We start from the raw sequence: 21,975 nt of genomic DNA, 5'->3' as shown, positions 1-21,975 counted from the left end.
GATGTGCACAAGCAAGGAAGACCATTCTTTAAAAAAAAAAGTTTGCGCTCTTGGAAAATTGGTATAGGAGGAATTAGAAAGTTGCTTTTGAAGACTTTCGTCTGCAGCGTGACATTCTATCGAAGTGAAACACGGACAATAACTATTAGCTCAGAAGGAAAGAGAATAGAAGCTTTTGAAATGTGGTGTTACAAAAGACTGCTGAAGGTGATACGGGTAGACCGAATCACGAAGAGATACTGAGTCGTATTGGTGAAAAAAGAACGATTTGAAAAAAAAAATCACCAGAAAAAGAGATGGACTGATAGAACTCACCTTACGATATCTAGGACTTGTTCAATTAGTTTTTGAGGGAAGTGTAGGTTGTAAGAGCGCGAGGATTAGACGAAGGCATGAATACGACAAACAGATTAGAGTAAGGATGTAGTAGTTACGCACAAATAAAAATGCACAGAATAGTGTGGCATGGAAAGCTGCATCAAACCAGTCTATGGACTGATGACTCAAATAATAATAATAATAATAATAATAATAATAATAATAATAATAATAATACCAGCCCCGTGGTGTAGGGGTAGTGCATCTGACTTTTGCCCGGAGGCCGCGGGTTCAATTCCCGGCTAGGTCAGGGATTTTTGCCTGCATCTGGGACCTGGTTGAAATGACCTGGTCCGTAGTTAACCAAGAACAGAGAATAATAATATTAAGTAATCGCACAGTCTCAACTTTGGGGTTGTATATCTACTAAAATGATGCTGTTTAGATGTCCAGCGCAACAATTTTCCCGCCGCGATTGTACTGCCGTCTAACAGAAAAGCAGAACTCTTCTGGACGACTTCTAAGCCCAAATTCGAAATTATGTCGCTACAATTACGCCATGGAGAGTCACCCATCAGAAATCGGCTACTTCAGGTAGCGATATTAGGATCGTGATTTGAAAATTCTACTCCAATTTACCGAGGCAACACAGCATAAATAACACATTTTACATATATTTTAATGCACGTTATAACGAAATACTGAATCTGACAGCACTGTAATAACAAAACACAAACAGTTCAACTCTGTTTGATGTGGCCCTTGGTGACGTTGACGGGAGAAGTGACCGATGCATGCACCGAATATTAACTCGTTGTTTGTACAAATACAGTTCTCCCTGCACCTATTCGTACACTCAATCGCACAAAAATTGGCCATCTTTCAAAATCCTCTTGTTTGAAATAGCATGAACATATTGTACAGGTGATAGGATTCCATGTATCCTCTTTTCGACCACCTGCTATTCATAGTTCATATATCCTCGCGTTTCGAGAACATGTAAAATTAAAATATTTATTTTTTACAAGTTGCTTTACGTCACACCGACATAGATAGGTCTTATGGCGACGGTGGAATAGGAAAGTGCTAGGAGACGGAAGGAAGCGGCCGTGGTCTTAATAAAGGTGCAGACCGAGCTCGATAGCTGCAGTCGCTTAAATGCGACCAGTATCCAGTATTCGGGAGATAGTAGGTTCGAACCCCACTGTCGGCAGCCCTGAAAATGGTTTTCCGTGGTTTCCCATTTTCACACCAGGCAAATGCTGGGGCTGTACCTTAATTAAGGCCACGGCCGCTTCCTTCCCACTCCTAGCCCTTTCCTGTCCCATGGTCGCCGTAAGACCTATCTGTGTCGGTGCGACGTAAAACAACTAGCAAAAAAAAGGTGCAGCCCCATCATTTACCTGGTGTGAAAATGGGAAACCACGGAAAACCATCTTCACGGTTGCCGGCAGTGGGCTTCGAACCCACTATCGCCCGAATGCAAGCGGTTACATTCGTGACCCAAACCGCGCATCCACTTGCTCGGTAAACTTCTTACTCTCAGTAAACTTCTCGGTGTGTCACATCTCTCAACATTAATTTAAAATTCCACCTCCAATTTTCTCTAAGTCCTTAATCTCCCTTGGGGTTGGTATCTCACCCTGTCCGTCCCAGAATGAGCCACTCACTAAACTTTTGAATGTTGTTCTCGACTATTCGACCGTTATTTTGCTCAGAAGCCACGAAGAACTTTTAATAATAATAATAATAATAATAATAATAATAATAATAATAATAATAATAATAATAATGTTTATATCCATCTGTAAACAACCTTGGATTCAAGTCCTTGATTTATGTGGAAAATGGTGTCATAATTTCGTTAGTTTTTCTGCGGAGGTAGATATTCCCAGTTGGTTTTTCAGGTGCTGGCAGTCGTTTAGAACTAACAATATTGTAATTTATCTTGCTAGAGGTCTTAACTGTGTGAGCTATTAAGTCTTACATAGGTAGTCAGTAATGCGGATATGCATGAGTCTATGTACGATAAATTATTTTAAAATTCCTCTGTGGACCAGTGTCGGCGTACGTATCCCAAGGTCGTGGATTCAAAACTGGTACAGGTAGTCGCATGATTTAAAGAGTGGAAAAGTTCATTCGATTTTCTGCGATGTCACACCTGAGCGTCTCCGTAACACTAAACGTAGTTAGTGGGACATAAAAACAATTAAATTATTATTATTATTAACATGCCTTTGCTGGCGAGATGTAGTGTTTACAGTGCACTATGTCTTCTGGTATGGGCTAGAATAAATCTGTTACTTTCATTGACCTGTCTCAGTCTCATCCTTGGCTTTGACAATATGAAAGTGACTGAGGTATGAGTGATGCTAGTAATACCATTCCTTATGCAGCCAGTCCCTGTTATGAATGGTGTGAAAATATCCCTCATAGGGTCGGTTGGTGCATGCATTTCAGTGGGCTTGGCAGACTGATATGTAATAGCAATGGCTGGCTCGGTGAGGAAAGCAACGGGAAACTAACTCACTCCTCATTTCCCTCATACGTCTCTTCAGTGACGCTTAGGCTATTTATGACAGCTGTTGGCGGAGCTGCAGAGGATCAAACCAGCCTTCGGGCTGAATACCATTATTAACAACAATCTCACCAACAACATTGCAAACGTTTTCCTAACCTCTTAAATGAATCCACTAGAACAAGAGAAAATGTACATCTACATAGACGACTTGCCATATTACGAATCTTGTTTGGTGAACATCCTATGAGGACCACTCGTTTAAACGACCTCCCTTCTGTTATATAATCAATTTACTGCACCCCCTCCTCCCTACCTCACTCTTCTACTTGTGCACACATGTCGTTCATTCATTACTCATAACAGGGTAAGTCTTTCCTCGCCCCACCCCACTCACATCCTCCTCCTCCTCCTCCCTCCTTGTATATTAAAGACCCAGGTGGTGATACAATAACATCATCCCCACTCTTCCGATTCCCCACCAAGCCCTACTCCCAGTCCGCAAACCAAACCACTACCAGGAAATGACAAGGAGTGAGTAAGTGCACGCCAGTAGCATGCTCTGAAGTTCTAAACAAGGCAACCGACCGTTCCGTTCGTTCACTTAGACAGTCCGCGTGTGTTTACATTAATAGTGTGTGAAGTGCAATAGACCCAGTGATCTACTAGTGTCAGTTCATAAACCTCCAACAAGAATGCGTTACTCCCAGTGCTCTAGATTGCAATGCATTTCAAAAAATGAAAACGTGTGTGAGTGATTTAGTAACTAGAAAATATGAGATAAAACTATCTGTCATTCGCTAGTGTCGATACAGGAAACATGAATATTCACTGCAGAATATGTTCACATTTTAGTACCTCTCGGTATCAGTGACAACAAAAGAATACTGTCTGATCACTAATGGTCGGTACGGTAGATTTGTTTCAAATCGAGTTTTTCTTTTAGCAAATATGCGTCATTCTAAACAGCAATTTTTGAAAAAATATCTGAAATTACTAATTTAGTAGTGTCAGTATTTCATTAGCTAGATATATCCTCCATAGCATCAAAGAAGCTTTCTATTGATTAGATCGTTCAGGACAATAACATAACTGTAGCAACAAGTCAAAGAGACGTAAAGGTGAAACTCATAAATGAAAACTGATTATAAGGAACGTTGTATTTTATTATAGGACAACACATTTTAGTTTCGCTATCCACGGTTATAACAAAGTTAATAAAAATACTGATGGTTGCTATAGTAGAGTAACAGAACTTTTCTTTTAGCGAATATTCGTCATTCTGAACTGTTCCAGGCTTTGAAAAAGAAATTTATTATATAACTACTGTAGATTAGTGCAATCAACATTTCAATAGATGCTTGAATCTTCAAAGCATTAGTATATCATAGCAGAAGTTTGAATTTGTTCGGATCGTTCACAACAATAAGAAGTTAGGGAAACGTAATAAGAGAACCCTGAGTTTAAAGAACTTTTTTGTTTTGTTTTGCTATTTGCTTTACGTCGCACCGACACAGATAGGTCTTATGGCGACGATGGGGGAGGAAAGGCTTAGGAATGGGAAGGAAGCGGCTTTGGCCTTAATTAAGGCACAACCCCAGCATTTGCCTGGTGTGAAAATGGGAAACCACGGAAAACCATCTTCAGGGCTGCCGACAGTAGGGTTCAAACCCACTATCTCCCGGATGTGAGCTCACAGCTGCGCGCCCCTAACCGCATGGCTAACTCGCCCGGTAAAGAACATTTTAGATACGATATTTTTAAAACTTATTGTAGATGTTGCCTGTTTTCCTCTGTAATTTCCATCATCTTAATAATAATAATAATAATAATAATAATAATAATGTTATTAGTCCAATTAACTACTTTTACGTTTTTAGGAGACGTCGAAGTGTCGGAATATTGTCCCTAGGTAGTTATTTTGCGTTCCAGTAAATTTATCGACACGAGGCTGGCGTAGTTGAGTTCCTTCGGCTACCTTCGGACTGACTCGGAATCAATGCTTCAATGATCTGACAAGGCCAGCGTTCTACCGACTGAGCTACTCAGCCCAGCCATGCAATCTCTCTTTTTTGCTATTGGTTTTACGTCACACCTACTCTGACAGGTCTTATGATGACGATGGGATTGGACAGGGTGAGGACTAGGAATGAAGCGATCGTGGCTTTAATTAAGGTACAGGCCCGGGCATTTTCCTAGTATGAAAATAAGAAACCACAGAATCACCATCAGCGCTGCCAACACTGGGATTCGAACCCACTATATCCTGAATGGAAGCTAAAATCCAAACGAAGCGAACCTGGGAGCCAACTTGCTCGGTATACAGTCTCTTTTGACATCTTCCCTCCGGAAATTAACATGAGAAGAATATTACTACATACCTGACTATTGCTTAGGAATAGGTTATCTTAAATTTATTTAAGAAATGCAAAAAATTCCATTAATTAAATGTATTTGCTTACTTCCCCGTTTATGGATTGCCATTACGGCAAATCATACTATACAAAAAATATCTTAATTAAATTGCAAGAGGAAGGTTGAAGATGAAATATTTACAGTATAGTTTAGATAGTGCACTAGTGCAAAGTGTGCATACGATTTTTCAAAATCTGAAAGGAGTCCTAGAGCGCCTAACCAACTAAGCCTGGACCCCGTTCCAGCCCTTGTACCACTTTTCAAATTTCGTGGCATCGAATCGAACCCGGGCCTCCAGGGGTGGCAGCTAGCCACACTAACCACTACACCACAGAAGTGGCTTTGTAGTAGAATTAATTCTTAAAATTTGTTATCTTCGGTACAATGAAGAGTTAGTTCTGAAATGTGACTACCTTTGGTACATCGTAGAATGTCTAAACCTGGCACATCATGTTATAATTATAATAATTGTTATATTAAAGACCTCTAGAGGCGCATTATGCGTCTATCCAATACACCATCCTTCAAATTTCCGCTTCGTATCTAGGTGACAGAGTCAGTGGAATGTCGAAATTGGTTCGTAGGCATCTAAATCGTACCAGGTCTGCAACCTGGTAGCCAAAGCCATCCAACTATTATTATTATTATTATTATTATTATTATTATTATTATTATTATTTTATATGGTTTTCTAAGAATCTTACGTACGGGAAACATCGAACTAGAAGCAGTGACATTGAAAATAGCAAACTTGTTCTAAACAGAAACCAAGTTACACCTATGTCCGTCTTTGCTTTAAGACCAGAGAGGGACCGAAACCAGAATTAGCTGCTTATTCTGGCTCTCAAGGAGATATATGGCACGCAATTCAGTGCAAAAAGTTGTGGTCAATTGCCAGTAAGGTAAATTTTGTGTTGCCTTATGAAATCATCCATAGTTATTCTCCTATGTAGCTGTAACATTCCTAGAATGTACAGGGAATCATCTTAGACGATTTCTCTCCATTTTCTGCTGGAAATCTCGAACAGTTAGCAATAACATAAGGCCACTGCAGCGACCAGATTCCTTTCATGTGAGACACTTGGGGCAGTGCAGTACGTAATGCGATTCTAGCATTGTGACTTTTAGTGTTAATAATAGAAAACGTATAGTGAGCTGGACAGTTCTCACTATCCGTTTACTATTAGAACTGATTGGCATATCCATAAATCGTGTACAATTTGTGTACTAGGAAGCCTAGGACGGATGGTTCAAATACACAAGACAATAACTGATGGTACCATTCTAAATGTGTCCTTTTCTTTATACGAATTCAGGCAAACGTCGGTATGATGATGATGATGATGATGATGATGATGATAAGCCGAGTGAGTGGCCGCGTGGTTTGGGGCACGTAGCCGTCAGCTTGCATTAGGGAGATAGTGGGTTCGAATCCCACAGTCGGAAGCCCTGAATATGCTTTCCGTGGTTTCCAATTTTCACACCAGACAAATGCTGGGGCCTAATGTCCGCTTCCTTCCTGCTCCTAGACCTTTCCTCTTCCGTCGTCGCCATAAGACCTATCTGAGTCGGTGTCACGTAAAGGATAATCTCTATGATAATCAGAAGAAGAATTTATGGTTTAAGCTACCATGTGCAGGTGTATTGATATGATATAATTGAGGCTGCTATCGTGCCAAATTGGACATTCCGTTTTACTCTTCCAAATGGTAGAGAGGTTTTATTTTCTATTTGTTTTACGTCGCACCGACACAGATAGGTCTTATGGCGACGATGGGATAGGAAAGGCCTAGAAAGTAGAAGGAAGCGGCCGTGGCCTTAATTAAGGTACAGCCCCGGCATTTGCCTGGTGTGAATGGGAAACCACGGAAAACCATCTTCAGGGCTGCCGACAGTGGGGCTCGAACCCACTATCTCCCGATTACTGGATACTGGCCGCAGTTAAGCGACTGCAGCTATCGAGCTCGGTAGTAGAGAGTTCCAGATGGATTGTTTTCACCCTTCTAAAAACCGACTAGCTCTGCCGGGTTCAAACCTGCGATCTAAGGATCGGAAGGCCTACCATCTACCACTGATCCATAGAGGGAGGCTAATGGAATTGCGTGCCTGTCATTTTACAACCGTACAGCATCGCGCTAGAGGGTGTAAATGAAGAATGCATCCACGGTATCCCCGCTCTGTCGTAAGAGCAAACTAAAAGGGATGGTCTCCAGTGACTACGACTACGTGCCCTCTAATTGAATCTGCGATTGTTTCCAACCCCCTCTCTTTTATCACCTCTTGTTCTCTTCCGAGCGAACTGGGTGAGTTGGCCGTGCGGTTAGGGGCGCGCGGCTGTGAGCTTACATTCGGGAGATAGTGGGTTCAAAACCCACTATCGGCAGCCCTGAAAATGGTTTTCCGTGGTTTCTCATTTTCACACCAGGCAAATGTTCGGGCTGTACCTTAATGAAGGCCACGGCCGTTTCCTTCCCGCTCCTAGGCCTTTCCTATACCATCGTCACCATAAGACCTATCTGTGTCTGTGCGACGTAAAGCCAATTGTAAAAATTGTCTTCCGACCGAGCTCGATAGCTGCAGTCGCTTAAGTGCGGCCAGCATCCAGTATTCAGGAGGTAGTGGGTTCGAACGGCACTGTCGGTAGCCCTAAAGATGGTTCTCAGTGGTTTACCATTTTCACACCTGGCTAATGCTGTGGGGCTGTACCTTAATTAAGGCCACGGTCGCTTCCTTCCCAGTCCTAGTCCTTTTCCATCTCATCGTCGCCATAAGACCTATCTGTGTCAGATCTGTGTTAGAGAGTCGTTCATTTTTACGCCCTTCGTGACCTTTCCGTTTCATTTGCCCATAGGCCTTACTGAATGTACATTTCTTATACCGAGCGAGTTGGCTTTACGGTTTGAGTCACGTAGCTGTGAGCTTGCATTTAGAAGGTCGTGGGTTCAGACCCCGCTGTCAGCAGCCCTGGTTTCCCATTTTCACATTTCTACCTTAATTAAGGTTATGGGTACTTGCTTCCCAGTCCCAGGGATGTTGAACTGGAAACTTCCCGTTTCTTTCGGGAACTACCTTTTCTCTCCTTAGTTGTCTCCTGCCAATCTCAGTCTATCGCCGGCTTTCTTCTAAATGAAGCGTGCTATTACGTACTGAACCAGTGGCGACCAAGATGTACAGTGTAGGGCTAATGTCTCCCATGTATTAAAACCGATGTTTTACCTCGTGGTATTTACTTTAATGACATCTTCAAAGCGTTTTCTTGGGAGTTCTGATACTGCGTTTACCCAGTAATGGCTCAGAATAACATTTATTTGGGAAAGTGTCTTGTTGGGTATATGGACCACATGGCGCGTCCAGCGTAATTGCCGTTACACAATCACAGCTTAAATACTCGAAATAACATTCAACGTATTATAGATGTTAATTGAGAAAAAAATCTGCAACCGGACACCATTCGGATCCAAACCCATAACCTGTTGATTTTTGGTTCAAAATCTTCTAGGCCTCGGCCTTTCTTATTGATCATCGTTAAGTGATTCATGCTATCTACTGTATTTGCAGTGAAGATCCCAACCTATTTTTAAAGTATATTCGTAGTAATAATGCCCCTTTCACATAAAGTTGTTGACGTTTATAGAATTACAACAATTTTGATGAATTTCCCAGAAAACGAAAGTCAGTCAGTCAGTCAGTCAGTCAGTCAGTCAGTCAGTCAGTCAGTCAGTCAGTCAGTCAGTCAGTCAGTCAGTCTTTTTAGACGACTACACTATTTTTTCCGTCGCCATGGCCTGCAATTTGTCCAGCCCTGGTAGCTGGGAAATAAATAGATATATTAGTTAGAACATACGAATGATTTGATGTTAAAAGTGTTTTAAATTGCAACCTTTCCATCGTTGACTACATTCATTTTAGGCTATCTAGCCTTGTATGAATCGAACCAAATAAACGAACTCCTGTCACGCAAATCAGCTTCGAGGAATTCTGTAATCGATCGTATTTTAGTATCCAATCGGGTTATAGCTTTATGTAATGCTGTCCTTCGAGGAAGGAAGTACATAGGTAATTTCTCAGCGGGCTAGAGAAATACGTAACTTGTTTCCAGCTTGCCTGTCTGTCTGTTAGGTCATCAGCCCAGAGGCTGGTTAGATCCTCAAATAGCACCACCAAAGGTTATGCGGTTATAAGGAAACCCCAAAAACCAATGGCAGCACCAAAATGAGGCGTACTAGGCAAAATGAGGAGTGAGGTAGTTTGCCATTGCTTTCCTCACTGGGTCAGAAAGCACGACTGACCCTATGAGCAGCACCTATCATAACACTCAGATGCACTAATCATGCTCTGAATGTCATTCATTACTCAGCACTACCCATACCCCAGCAACTTCCATATTATCACAGCCATGGATGTTGACTGGGACTTCAGTGGAAGCTACACTTTACTCTGGCCTGTGCCAAGAGATGGATGCAAAAGCACTGCATCCATCAAGAAATGACAGCAGGCAGGTTTCCAGCTTAGTACCGGACAAAACACTATGAACGTCATCATCCAACAACAAGGTTGTCAAGACATTTTCCCCCCAGTGTTTTGTACTTCATTTCACCTTGCCAGCAAATACTTTTTATTGATATATACCTACTGTACTTAAAAATGAGAAGCTTTGTAGTCTGTCGACGTGTTTTATCCCGACGTAGTCCGTTAGCCTCTCGCTCTCTCTCATTTCTGAGGGTCGAGGGTCGCGGCATTCCAAGTTGTTCCGTACAACCAGAACTGACTGCACAACTAATGACACTCTTGATCGCATCACTCCATTATAATGGAGCTCTTCCCCGAGGTCTTCTTCCAAGAATTTGGCCGAAGATCACACGGTTTTCCATATTTTCCCCTTTCTGGACAAGGTGACTAAAGAACTGTAGTTTTCGTTGCCTATATACAGTATGTTGAACAGTCTCTTCTCGAGTTGTAGTTCCTGTAAAATATACATATCAGTTCTATGTTCTCTCTACGTAATTCGTAGTATTCGTCTCCAACACCACATTTCAAATGCGTCTATTTCATTTTTGACGGATGTGTCTATAGTCCATGTTTCAGCTCCGTCAACCGACCGGAAGTCTTGTACCAGTTCTCTTCTCTTCGCCGAAAAATCTCTCTGGTTACTTTATTGAAAGACCTGTAAAAACAAGTCTAATTATTTATTTGAGAGAAGGATTGCGATAGGCGTCTCGTATCTATGTATTTTCCTGCTGAAAGTGGGGGAAAAGTCACTCTTAGGATCATGGCTGTCAGCGTAGAAACTCAAAACCTGTGATTTTTGAACGGTGGTGCTTCCAAACCCTGTTGTGAGACGTTATTTAACATTCTCTGCTTAAAAAGGAGGCAATAATACATGTCCCCGCACCTCTTAATAATTACTGGAAATCGCCCGCTCATCCTTCTACCTAGAGCTCGTATAGTTATAAGAAGTTCTTGGGTTGACCAACTAAATGGTCTGCGGATATTGGAGAACCTATGATCAGAGCATGATGACTGTCCCACCGGTAACTTACTGCTTGGAGATTATGACCAGATTCGATAGCTATCTTTCCATGTATAGTAGTTTCTCAGCGGAATTAACAATGGAAAGTGAACCATCTTCCAATCTAAGCCCAGCATCAAAATCCATCAACTAGCTAGAAATTGAACTCGACTATCTTGGTATCTGACAAAGTTGCTATCCTACAGCAGGGAGTTTCGAATGTCACACATTCCACAGACAGGTCAGTTAAAAAACTGGTCTTGCATTGGGACATCCATTGACGTGAATGACACCATGAAAAGCTTTACATTGTTTTGTTTTCTATCGAATATTATAAATAATTTGACAACCCCCCCCCCCTCTGGCAAACTAACGAATGTGCAAATTGTCAAAAAATTAGGAGAGCTGAAAAATGTTGTGATTACTCATGTCAAATTAATTTTTTATATTTAATTATTGTTTTTTTTTGTGTGTGTGTGTTAGCCATACCGAACAAGCTGCAGATGTGAGGCTTTGTCAGAGGGTAGACATTTAAAAAATCTAGGCCAAAACTTTAGAACTACAGGTTCCCTAGTTCGTCACTTCCGCTAGTTTGCTATAGTGGGGACGAAATATAAACCAATCTACTTGTAGTGTCATTGGTAATTTCATACCTTCAAAGAGTCATCACTTATCTTTTAATTTTTATGAGGCAGTCTTTTCTTCATCTTTCGTATTTTATTTTTATCACAATTATTATTCTGACTCAGAATTCATATTCGGGTCACAGCGGTTGCCGACCGTTGCTCTGGTCTATCCCGCATAGAGTTGTTTTAACCAGCTGCTACCTCAAAAGATTATCAGGTCATTAGTATGGTATTTGATGCGTGTACCAGCTTTTCTACTTCAAACACAAACGTCGCTGATAAGCATATGCTGCTACCTGTACAGCTAACGACAACCAGCTCACCTCTATGGTCTACGGATGAGCATAGTAGCTTCCAGTCATGAATTGGACTTCAGATAACACAACTGAAATGAGGAGTGGTTTACAACTTCAGATGAAATAGACCCCGCCAGATCCCTTCCTTCCTGATCTTGGCCCCAATTAATTACAGACGTACGCAGGAATACAGGCACTGCATGGGTACGAATTTATTAGCCAGGACTTAAAACTCACACTAAGTGCACAGGGCTGTTGATCATGATTTCCGAAGCCTCTTATTAAATTAACACTCCATTACGATAGGTGAGGAAAACTAAGATAAGAAACAGATAATACCCATCTCCCATAATCTTGGAAACCACAGATTAGGAAGAGGGTATTATTTTAATCCTTTCTTATGATTTAATACAAGCAGTTTTACAAAAGTTTAATAACCTAGAGCATAATTTTAAAAAAACATTTAGTAGAAGGAAAAATTTAAAAAATAGTGTCAGCAAAACATAATTGGCCAGAATTTAACACCTGCGAATGATTAGAAATTTAACAGACAAGAAATGACCTGAGAGTTAGAGGCATCAATTGTAAAGAAATGCTAGTTGCTTTACGTCGCACCGACACAGATAGGTCTTATGGCTACGATGGGACAGGGAAGGGCTAGGAGTGGGAAGGAAGCGACCGTGGCCTTAATTAAGGTACAGCCCCAGCATTTGCCTGGTGTGAAAATGGGAAACCACGGAAAACCATTTTCAGGGCTGCCGACAGTGGGGTTCGAACCTACTATCTCCCGAATACTGGATACTGGCCGCACTTAACGCAAAGAAATGAAACTTCTCGCAAATGCTATAGATGCCCCCGGAAATGCGTTCCCCAAAGTGTAGTTCACCACATTAGTCAACTTCACTCCCTCCATACCATGTCCGACATCTCAAATGAATTCTTCTTCTACCGTTTTTTCCACATATGTGAGGTTGCGGGTGCGAACTGTGTCGCACATATGATTTGGCCCTGTTTTACAGCCGGATGTCCTTCCTGACGCCAACCGTATGTGGAGTGATGTAGTCTCTATTGCGTGTTTCTGTGCTGGTTGGTATTGTAGTGCGCTGTCTGAATATGAAGAGGAAAGCGTTGAGACAAAAACAACTACCCATTCCCCGAGCCAGAAGAATTAATTAGACGCGATTAAAATATCCGACCTGGCCAGGAATCGAATCCGGGACCCTCTGAACCGAAGGCCTCAACGCTGAACATTCAGCCAATGAGTCGTACCGACATCTCAAATGAATATTAGTATTAAATTGTCAAAGTATGCAAACTAATTGGAATACGACTCTAAATTAATTATACGTACCTAATTGCACTAGACTTCAACAAAGTTGTATTGTCTATAAGTTACCTTAGGCACAATTCTATCAGCAAGTAGCACATATCAATTCTTTTTCATCTATCAGTTTACTTCCCCACATTCTCTTAATAATGTTGAATAAGTTTGCACTTCTTCCCGGGCGCATTCACGCTCTGTCCAATAGCTTTACAATCGTACACAACTGAGTTCCATTATCAGTTTTCCTCATATTTTCCTCCTCCATAAATTTATCTCTTCTTTCCCTTGTTTCTAAACAGTCTTGTATAAGATGTGCCTGTATGGAAAAGTATGTATGTTGAATACTCAGCTTGCCATCAACTGTCAGAGAAAAGGTTCTACGTCATTGAAGGGTCGTGCAAAGTAAACCAAACTAAACCAAACCCCACTGCACTACAGCCATTGAAAGGCCTTGGCCTACCAAGCGACCGCTGCTCAGCCCGAAGGCCTGCAGATTACGAGGTGTCGTGTGGTCAGCACGACGAATCCTCTCAGCCGTTATTCTTGGCTTTCTAGACCGAGGCCGCTATCTCACTGTCAGATAGCTGAGTGGACCTCGAACCAGCCCTCAGGTCCAGGTAAAAATCCCTGACCTGGCCGGGAATCGAACCCGGGGCCTCCGGGTGAGAGGCAGGCACGCTACCCTACACCACGGGGCCGGCTCGTACAAAGTAAATGAGGAGTGAAATACTTCCGATTGCTTTCCTCACCGTGCAATGATGATGATGACAATAATAATAATACCTCCAGAATATAAGAGACGTCATACTGTTCTAATTTCGGTCTGCAAAGCTGTTCTTTAACGATTGATTATTGTTGTTTAAAGGGGCATTACATCTAGATCACCGGCCCGTTATTTAAAAAGCCAGTAAATCCACTGACATGGAACTCTTAGATATATTGCTCTTAAACAGTAACGGACTGCGCAGAGATTTGAACCTGGAGCCCTGAGCATAATGGCGAACACTCAACCAACTATACCACGCAACGTGTAAATGGCAAGAGGGTACTCGTAGCAAGCGGCTGTTTCAGGAATAAACACCTTAGGTATGTTCACGTCAGGAGGCGGTATCATGTGGGACGAATGATAAGAGAATGGGTACCGGTACCTACGAGAGCAAATGTGTCTAGGAATACTGTATCTACTACGTATTGAAAAGAGACCAGTTTAAGAATTTACTCTGCTGTGTGCTGAGGAATATAATGTTCAAGCAGTCACTCAACTAAGTATTGAAAAGAATCACGTTTAAGAATCCATTCTTCGACATACCGAAGAGAATCAAAGTCATTTCACTACATAGATGCATTTTATCACAACCACACACCTATGTGGTTTACCATGTTTTAAATCATTTTGAATCACTTATGATGGACCTAAAAGTCTGAAAACTCATTCTGAACTAAATAATATTTGTGTGCTGATAGAACTATCCAATAATAATAATAATAATAATAATAATAATAATAATAATAATAATAATAATAATAGTTAAAAGTATACATTTAATTGGACAGCGAAAAATATTTCTGTAAAATTGTTCGAGAACAGATACAGTTCCTCTTACTTGATTTTCGGCGAATTAGCCGTGACGTTTTAATCATGTTGCTTCTTAATTTTTCTGCTTTAATTAAGTGATCCAAGGAAGTTAAGAGTGATGTCGAATATTTCCTGCATTGCAAAAGATGTTCTATCTACGTCATATTTACGTAATCCTCTTCTGTTGCGAGATGAGTGTTAAAACTTAATTGCGAGTGCTCGGTGATGTGGTTGTAAACATGTACAACGTATCTGTCCGTAATTAGGCCAATTGGTGATATGTTGAGAAACAGTTGAAATCTCTCTTCTCTTCGTATGGTTTTTGCTTTGTTTTCGGCTAAAAGCTGCTGAGACCACATGTTACAAGTGGGACTGCGTAAGAACCATATGTCCTGTTTCTTACCACATAAACGAGAACAGCTGTTTCCACGTCGTGGTTCTTTAAATGTCAGCATACAAAGAAATATAAATAAATAAGTGCATCTGATGAAATTCTGTTTCAAGTCCGCGTTATTTTCTTAAGATTCATCTTGTGCATCAATTGAATTGTTCTTATTCCAGGGAAAGAAAAGAGCTGATGTAATCCCGATAGATTTCTGAATTGGTATTCCGTATTTCGTTTATCTAATTTACACTTTGTTTAAAGTAAAACTCTTCTTAATTCGTCCACAGTAAAGACATAATTTTATTCCAAACATCACTAAGAACAGACGTTCATGAACGCACGGTGAAATGATACCATAACACTTGTCACTGCAACTATTAAAGAGTAGAAATACAAGAACCTTATTACATAAATTTAAAAACTTACCACTACCTATTAATTCTTACCACTCGTTAAATATATTCATAGCTGTATGAAACTCTAGAATTATTACATTTGATAAATATTCACAACACTGATTAATTAAGATATTATTACAAAAATGTGTATGTATGTATGGTGGGTATTCACCCCGAAGGCTGGTTTGATCCTCCGCAGCTCCGCCCACAGCTGCCATACATAGCCTACGCGTCACTGAAGAGGCATACTAGGAAAAGGAGGAGTGAGGTAGTTTCCCGTTGTTTTCCTCACCGAGACAGAAGTTGGCATTACATATCAGTCTGCCAAGCCCACTGAAATGCATGCACCAGCTGACCCTATGCCCTATATTTTCACACCATTCATAACAGGGGCTGGCTGCATAAGGAATGGTATTACTAGCATCGCTCATACCTCGGTCACTTTCATATTGTCAAAGCCAATGATGAGAAAAGGACAGGTCAATGGAAGTAACACATTTATTATAGCTCTTACTGGAAGACATAGTGCAATGTAAACTGTGCATCTCACAGCAAAGACATTTTTGCAGAAATATAAAATGTTAACAATAGGATTACAATGCTTTAGAAACAGCACAGTTTAGAAAAACCTGAAGAGTTTCAGCGCCGCAGTGCAAGTTGCTTTACGTCGCACCGACACAGATAGGTCTTATGGCGACGATGGGACAGGAAAGGTCTAGGAGTGGGAAGGAAGCGGCCGAGGCCTTAATTAAGGTATAGCCCCAGCATTTGCCTGGTGTGAAAATGGGGAAACCATGGAAAACCATCTTCAGGGCTGCCGACAGTGGGATTCGAACCCACTATCTTCCGGATGCAAGCTCACAGCCGCGTGCCTCTAACCGCACGGCCAACTCGCCCCGCACAAGCTAATTTCTTGGGAGCAGAGGTGGCCAGTCATCCTGTAGCTATTCTAACCTGTACCTTCCATATCCTTGTGACCCCTTTCAGAAAGATTTTGCTGTTATTCGATACATTCATTAATTTATTCATTAGTTCAGGAGTTTTCAGACTTCTACTCTCATGTGTACCCTCATCTGCCAAAATATGTACACACATGTGAACCTAGAAAAAAAAAGACCACGATAAAATCTAAGTTATTTACATATTTGTCGTTTTAATGACGCTCGTACAAGTAGTGGAAATATGTGTGAGTAATATTGGCATCAAACCCATTTTAATGTTATTATCAGGTCTGAATTTAATAAGTGATACGATATTCACGTAACAAGTATAGTTTTACGCAAGGGTTGACATGATGATCATAGCCAAAATAAGTATTTATCTGTAGTGCACCTGATAACAATAATTCACATAAAAAGCTCGCTGCGGCAAGACTACGTCACGTGTTCGAATATAATGCCATAAATTTTCCCTTCTTGTGTGTCTGGTTCTTATCAAATTCAGACGAACAAAAAAGTGTCTGTTGCTAAGCGATCGTGAATCATTTGCTTCATAAATAAAGTTGATTATAAATTTTTATTAATGAGGGCCCGACTGGTGGCCATAATCGGCAAATGGCCAACTCCCGCTGAATAGGGGTAGTGATGGGATAATCGAATACAAAATAATCGCTTGTTCGATTACTTCATTTGATTCGATATTTCCCATTCGATTATTTTTCGATTATTCATTCGAATGAATGAGGCAATCGAATAGTGAATATGTTTTTCTATCCGATTATTTTTCGATTATTCATTCGAAACTCCATTCGAATGAATGAGGCAATCGAATAGTGAATATTTTTTTCATTCTATTACTTTTAGATAATTTTTTGATTATCCATCAGAAACTCCATTAGAATCAATGAGGCTAGTAGTGAATTTTTCCATCCGATAATTTTTTCGATTATTCATTCTAAACTCCATTCGAATGAATGAGGCAATCGAATAGTGAATATTTCTTCCATTCGATTATTTTTCCATATTTTTTTATTATCCATCAGAAAATCCATTAGAATCAGTGAGTCTATCGAGTAGTGAATTTTTCCATCCGTTTTTTTTTTTATTATTCATTCGAAACTCCATTTGAATGAATGAGGCAATCGAATAGTGAATATTTTGTTTCCATTCGATTATTTTTTCGATTATTCATTCGGAATTGCATTCGAATGAATCAGGCAATTGAATAATGAATGCTTTCGAAATAATCGGAATAAAAAGTGATGTTATTAAGACAGTTAATTCATTCATTCATTTAGTTTCAACATTTGGAGATACGTTTGGAAAAAGGCGTAGGCCTATTTCTATTTTTCATAAGAGTTTATCTGTTCCTTATTTCAATCGATTATCCATCCGACACACTTAAAGCGAAGAATTGATCCATTATGCGCCCGAATATTCTATGCGATACAACTGATTGATATTTGAAACTCTTCCGATTATGTTATTCAATTATTTATTCGATTATTTAAATAATCGGAGGGCGGTTATTCGATTATTATAAGTATTCGATTATCCCATCAATACCAATGACTCTGCTCAAATCTTAACGTCTCTATGATCAGGTTTCACTCTCTCCCTTCCTACTATCACCTATTATCATCTACTATCATATATATTGTCCGACTCGTTGGCTGAATGGTCAGCGTACTGGCTTTAGGTTCAGAGGGTACCGGGTTCGATTCCCGGCCGGGTCGGGGATTTTAACCTTCATTGGTTAATTCCAGTGGCCCGGGGGCTGGGTGTTTGTGCTGTCCCCAACATCCCTGCAACTCACACACCACACATGACACTATCCTCCACCACAATAACACGCAGTTACATTGACATGGCAGATGCCGCCCACCCTCATCGGAAGGTCTGTCTTGCAAGGGCTGCACTCAGCTAGAAATAACCACACGAAATTATTACGTCATTCATTTCATCTCATTAACTCATCTGATGAGGTTGACGTCAGGAAGGGCATCCGGTCGTTCCTAAGGAGGCGTGCAACACAGTTTCAATAGACCTGCATCTTCTTCGCTAAGAAATCTAATTCTGGTGTTATTAAGTTTCCCTATGTTACTCAATGTGATTAGAAAATGTTCGAGATTTTATCTTTTGATTGGTCCAAATATTCTAAAATGATGTCTGATTAGAGTTTTTTTTCTCAGAACTCGCCATTTAGGCTATTTTTGCTGGGTCTAAATAAAGATATTTAGGGAATGTTCAGGAATGGATTCCTGATTCAACATGGGTTCAGATTCTGCTGAAAGCCTGCAAGTCTTAATATCTTACAACTTGAAAATGGATGCTGTGAGTATGATATGAAAATTAGCCTTGCCAATACTAAAGTGATGTCAATAGGTAAGAAACCTAAGAGAACTGAATATCAGATTGGGAATACAAAGCTGAAATAGGTACATCATTTCAAATTTTTAGAATCTGTGTTCTCCTAGATTGGCAGTATAGTAAGCGAGATTGAATCAAGGTGTAGCAAAGCTAATGTAGTGAGCTCGCAGTTGTGATCAACAGCATTCTGTAAGAAAAAAGTCAGCTCCCGGACGAAACCATCTTTACACCGGTCTGTTTTCAGACAAACTTTGCTTTACGGGAGTGAAAGATGAGGGTTGGGGCTTAGGATATGTTATTCATAAGTTAGAAGTAACAGACATGAAATTAGCGATAATGATCTCTGGTACAAACAGGTGAGAACAACGGCAGAAGGGTACTCGGAATGAGGCGATAAAGGATAAGTTATGAATGGACTCAATTGATGAAGCTTTACGCATTAATAGGCTTCGGTGGTGGGGTCATGTGAGGCGAATGGAGGACGATAGGTAAGAGAAGTGGAGGGAGACCAAGATGACGATAGTTAGACTCGGTTTCTAATGATTTACAAATAAGAAGTTTCTAATGATTTAAAAATAAGAGGTAAGGAACTAAACGAGGCCACAGAGCTAGTGACGAATGGAGGATTGTGACGGCATTTAGTAAATTCACAGAGGCTTGCAGACTGAACGCTGAAAGGCAGAACAGTCTATAATTAATATATATAGATGGTCATAATTGTATCATAATTCTATTCGATAACCGTATTAGAATACACTAGCATCATATTTCTAAATCATATAGCTCAAAAATTAAACATTTTCTAACCTATGTTCATATAAACTATTTTTCTTCTCCATAAGATTTTCTTGAAATGTTTCCCTAAATTTTTGTTATTGTCTTGTTGATCATTTTCTGGAGATATCTAAACGTTTGTTACAACTGTTTGTAGATAGCCGGACGTTGAAGCTGCATTTAGTAACAATTACGCGAATAAAGGAAGAATGGCAGTGCCCATCGTGTTCCTGGTTGTCATGAGTGGATATTATCTTTGCGATAAGACAGCAAATAGCATCCGGTTTAGGATGCGTATAATCGCAATAAGTGTCCTTTGTCCAGAGGAGATGAGCCAAGACTCGAACTTGATTTCAACTGCTCGTTATCAGTTGCCTTCTAGTCACAATTTCCTTCTGGCTTTCGTAAGGAAACAGTTAAACTGTGTTCAAGAACTAGTGCAATATTAGAAATATCATTAGAAAATGGAGGTGATAGATAGACACCGGAGTTCGGGGACTTTTCCTCTCAGCTTTCGGAGATCTCGATCCATTCGAGGTTCTCTGAGGCTCCGTTTAAAAGTTGGACTTGACAACAATTCGAATTTACCAAAGCCTCCTACAAACAAAGAACTTGCATCAACTAATGTGCAGACACTGTGTGTGAAAGCGTTGCAGAGTCCTCCTGTGATGTCATCAAAATCCCCTCCTGCATTACTGCGAACACACCGGACTCCTCCTCCACCTAGAATCGTGTCTATGTTAGATGTGATTAACAATAAACAGACTGGTGCTGAAAAACACTACGTTGAAATAAAAGCATTTCCCTACGTAAACTTGCAAACGATTTTAAATGAAGAAAAAAGTAACACTCTACCAATGCAAAAGCCGTCCGATCTGTCGGATACCGGACTGAAAACCCACGAACATTCGTCAAAGTCTACAAATGTGAAGATCCGCACGATCAAGAGGAGGAACTCTATTTGGTCCATGCATTCTAGACCAAGTACGTGCATCTTTAATAATATGTATTATTCATTTTGTCCTTAGGAAAAGTGAAGTACCTACATTGTTTTGATAAAGGTAAGTGATTTCCAAAATATATGCCATATGAAGTATAATTATTTCTAGAGAAGAATGTGTGTGGTGAACGGATCAAGAAAGGAAATAGATCGGTCAGTAGGGGACAGCCAAATGTCGATTTAAAATTGACATATTTCTTATAGTTTACTGTATTTTACTGCTAAATAAAACTCAATTCATTTAAAATAATTCCATGTATCCTGAGGTATATCAGTATCGTAGCATGGTTATGGTAGACTGTTTTCTTGCAGACTTTTAATTTGTCACATTTAAATATATATATATATACAGTATACTTCAGCCTCTGCTCGAATGCAAGATGTTTGTACAATTTTTGCCCTCTCAATGGACATTTCTTTGAGCCTGTTGATTTCTGTTAATGAAAAGTATTATGTTAAAATGTTATTACATGGAGCAGGAATTCTCTCAAAACTACGGAGCTCCGTTTGTAAGCTGTAACTGAAAACTACGCTGGAAACTATACCAAGTCCATTTACTTTTTCCTTCCGAAAGAACTGCTTTCTTCTATAGAAACTCTACCTGTGTGAAAAGTTAAAAATAAATGTGATAGAAAGGAAGGTCTTAAAAGTAGGACTGTTAGGCAGTACCATATGGCTGATAAAGCAGGTATGAGGCAGTTTCTAAAAAGTAACTATGATCGGTGGAAAACGGTAAATAAGAATGTAAACAGACTCTGGGATGGGTTTAAAGAAATTGTTGAGGAATGCGAAAACAGGTTTGTACCTTTAAGGGTGGTAAGGAATGGTAAAGACCCACCTTATTATAATCTATATATATAAAATAACTTGTCCTGACTGACTGATTCATCATCGCCGAGCCAAAACTACTGGACATAAAGAAATGAAATTTTGGGGATATATTCATATTAAGATGTAGGTGCTCGCTAAGAGAGGATTTTTTTATATTCCGTCGCTAAGGGGGTGAAAAGGGGGGTGAAATTTTAAAAAGAGTGTATCTATATCTCAAAACTTTAAAAGTTTACAGATGTAAAAATTGGTATTTAGAATCTTCTTTTAAAATAAGGATACACGTATTTTTTTGTTTTCTGAAAACCCCAATAGGAGGGGTGAAAAAGGGTGAAAATGGGGAAAAATGTGTTGAATGCCTTCAATCAGGATACCGGTACTTATATCTCAGAAACTGAAGATATTACAGACCTGAAAATTGGTACTTTTGATCTCTTTTAAAAATAAAGAAATACGTATTTTTTTGTTTTTGGAAAATCCAATTAATGGGAGGGTGAAAGGGGGTGAATTTTTAAAATGAGTGAATCTCTATCTCCAAACTTTTAAAGTTTGCAGATGTAAAAACTGGTATTTAGAATCTTCATTAAAAATAAAGAAACACGTATTTTTCTGTTTTCGGAAAATCGCAATAGGAGGAGTGAAAAGGGGTGGAAAATGGGTTGAATGCCTTTAATGAGGTTACTTATATCTCAGAAACTGA

The 21,975-nt window shown here is 40.0% G+C and overlaps 1 protein-coding gene across 1 annotated transcript in view; it reads left to right on the top strand.

Annotated features, from left to right (window-relative positions):
- The first annotated feature begins 19,911 nt into the window (after nt 1-19,911).
- Nucleotides 19,912-21,975, top strand: part of wake (wide awake) — a 112,689-nt gene continuing 110,625 nt past the window's right edge. Inside the window, exons 1-2 of the mRNA XM_067149174.2 lie at nt 19,912-20,431; nt 20,476-20,508. Coding sequence (XP_067005275.2) covers nt 19,912-20,431; nt 20,476-20,508 — 553 coding nt within the window. The remainder of the gene's footprint in view (nt 20,432-20,475; nt 20,509-21,975) is intronic.

The sequence above is a fragment of the Anabrus simplex genome, chromosome 6 (genome assembly GCF_040414725.1).
Source record: "Anabrus simplex isolate iqAnaSimp1 chromosome 6, ASM4041472v1, whole genome shotgun sequence".
Lineage (NCBI taxonomy): Eukaryota > Metazoa > Arthropoda > Insecta > Orthoptera > Tettigoniidae > Anabrus > Anabrus simplex.
The sequence above is the reverse complement of the archived record's forward strand: the minus strand, read 5'-3'. Positions and strand labels throughout refer to the sequence as shown.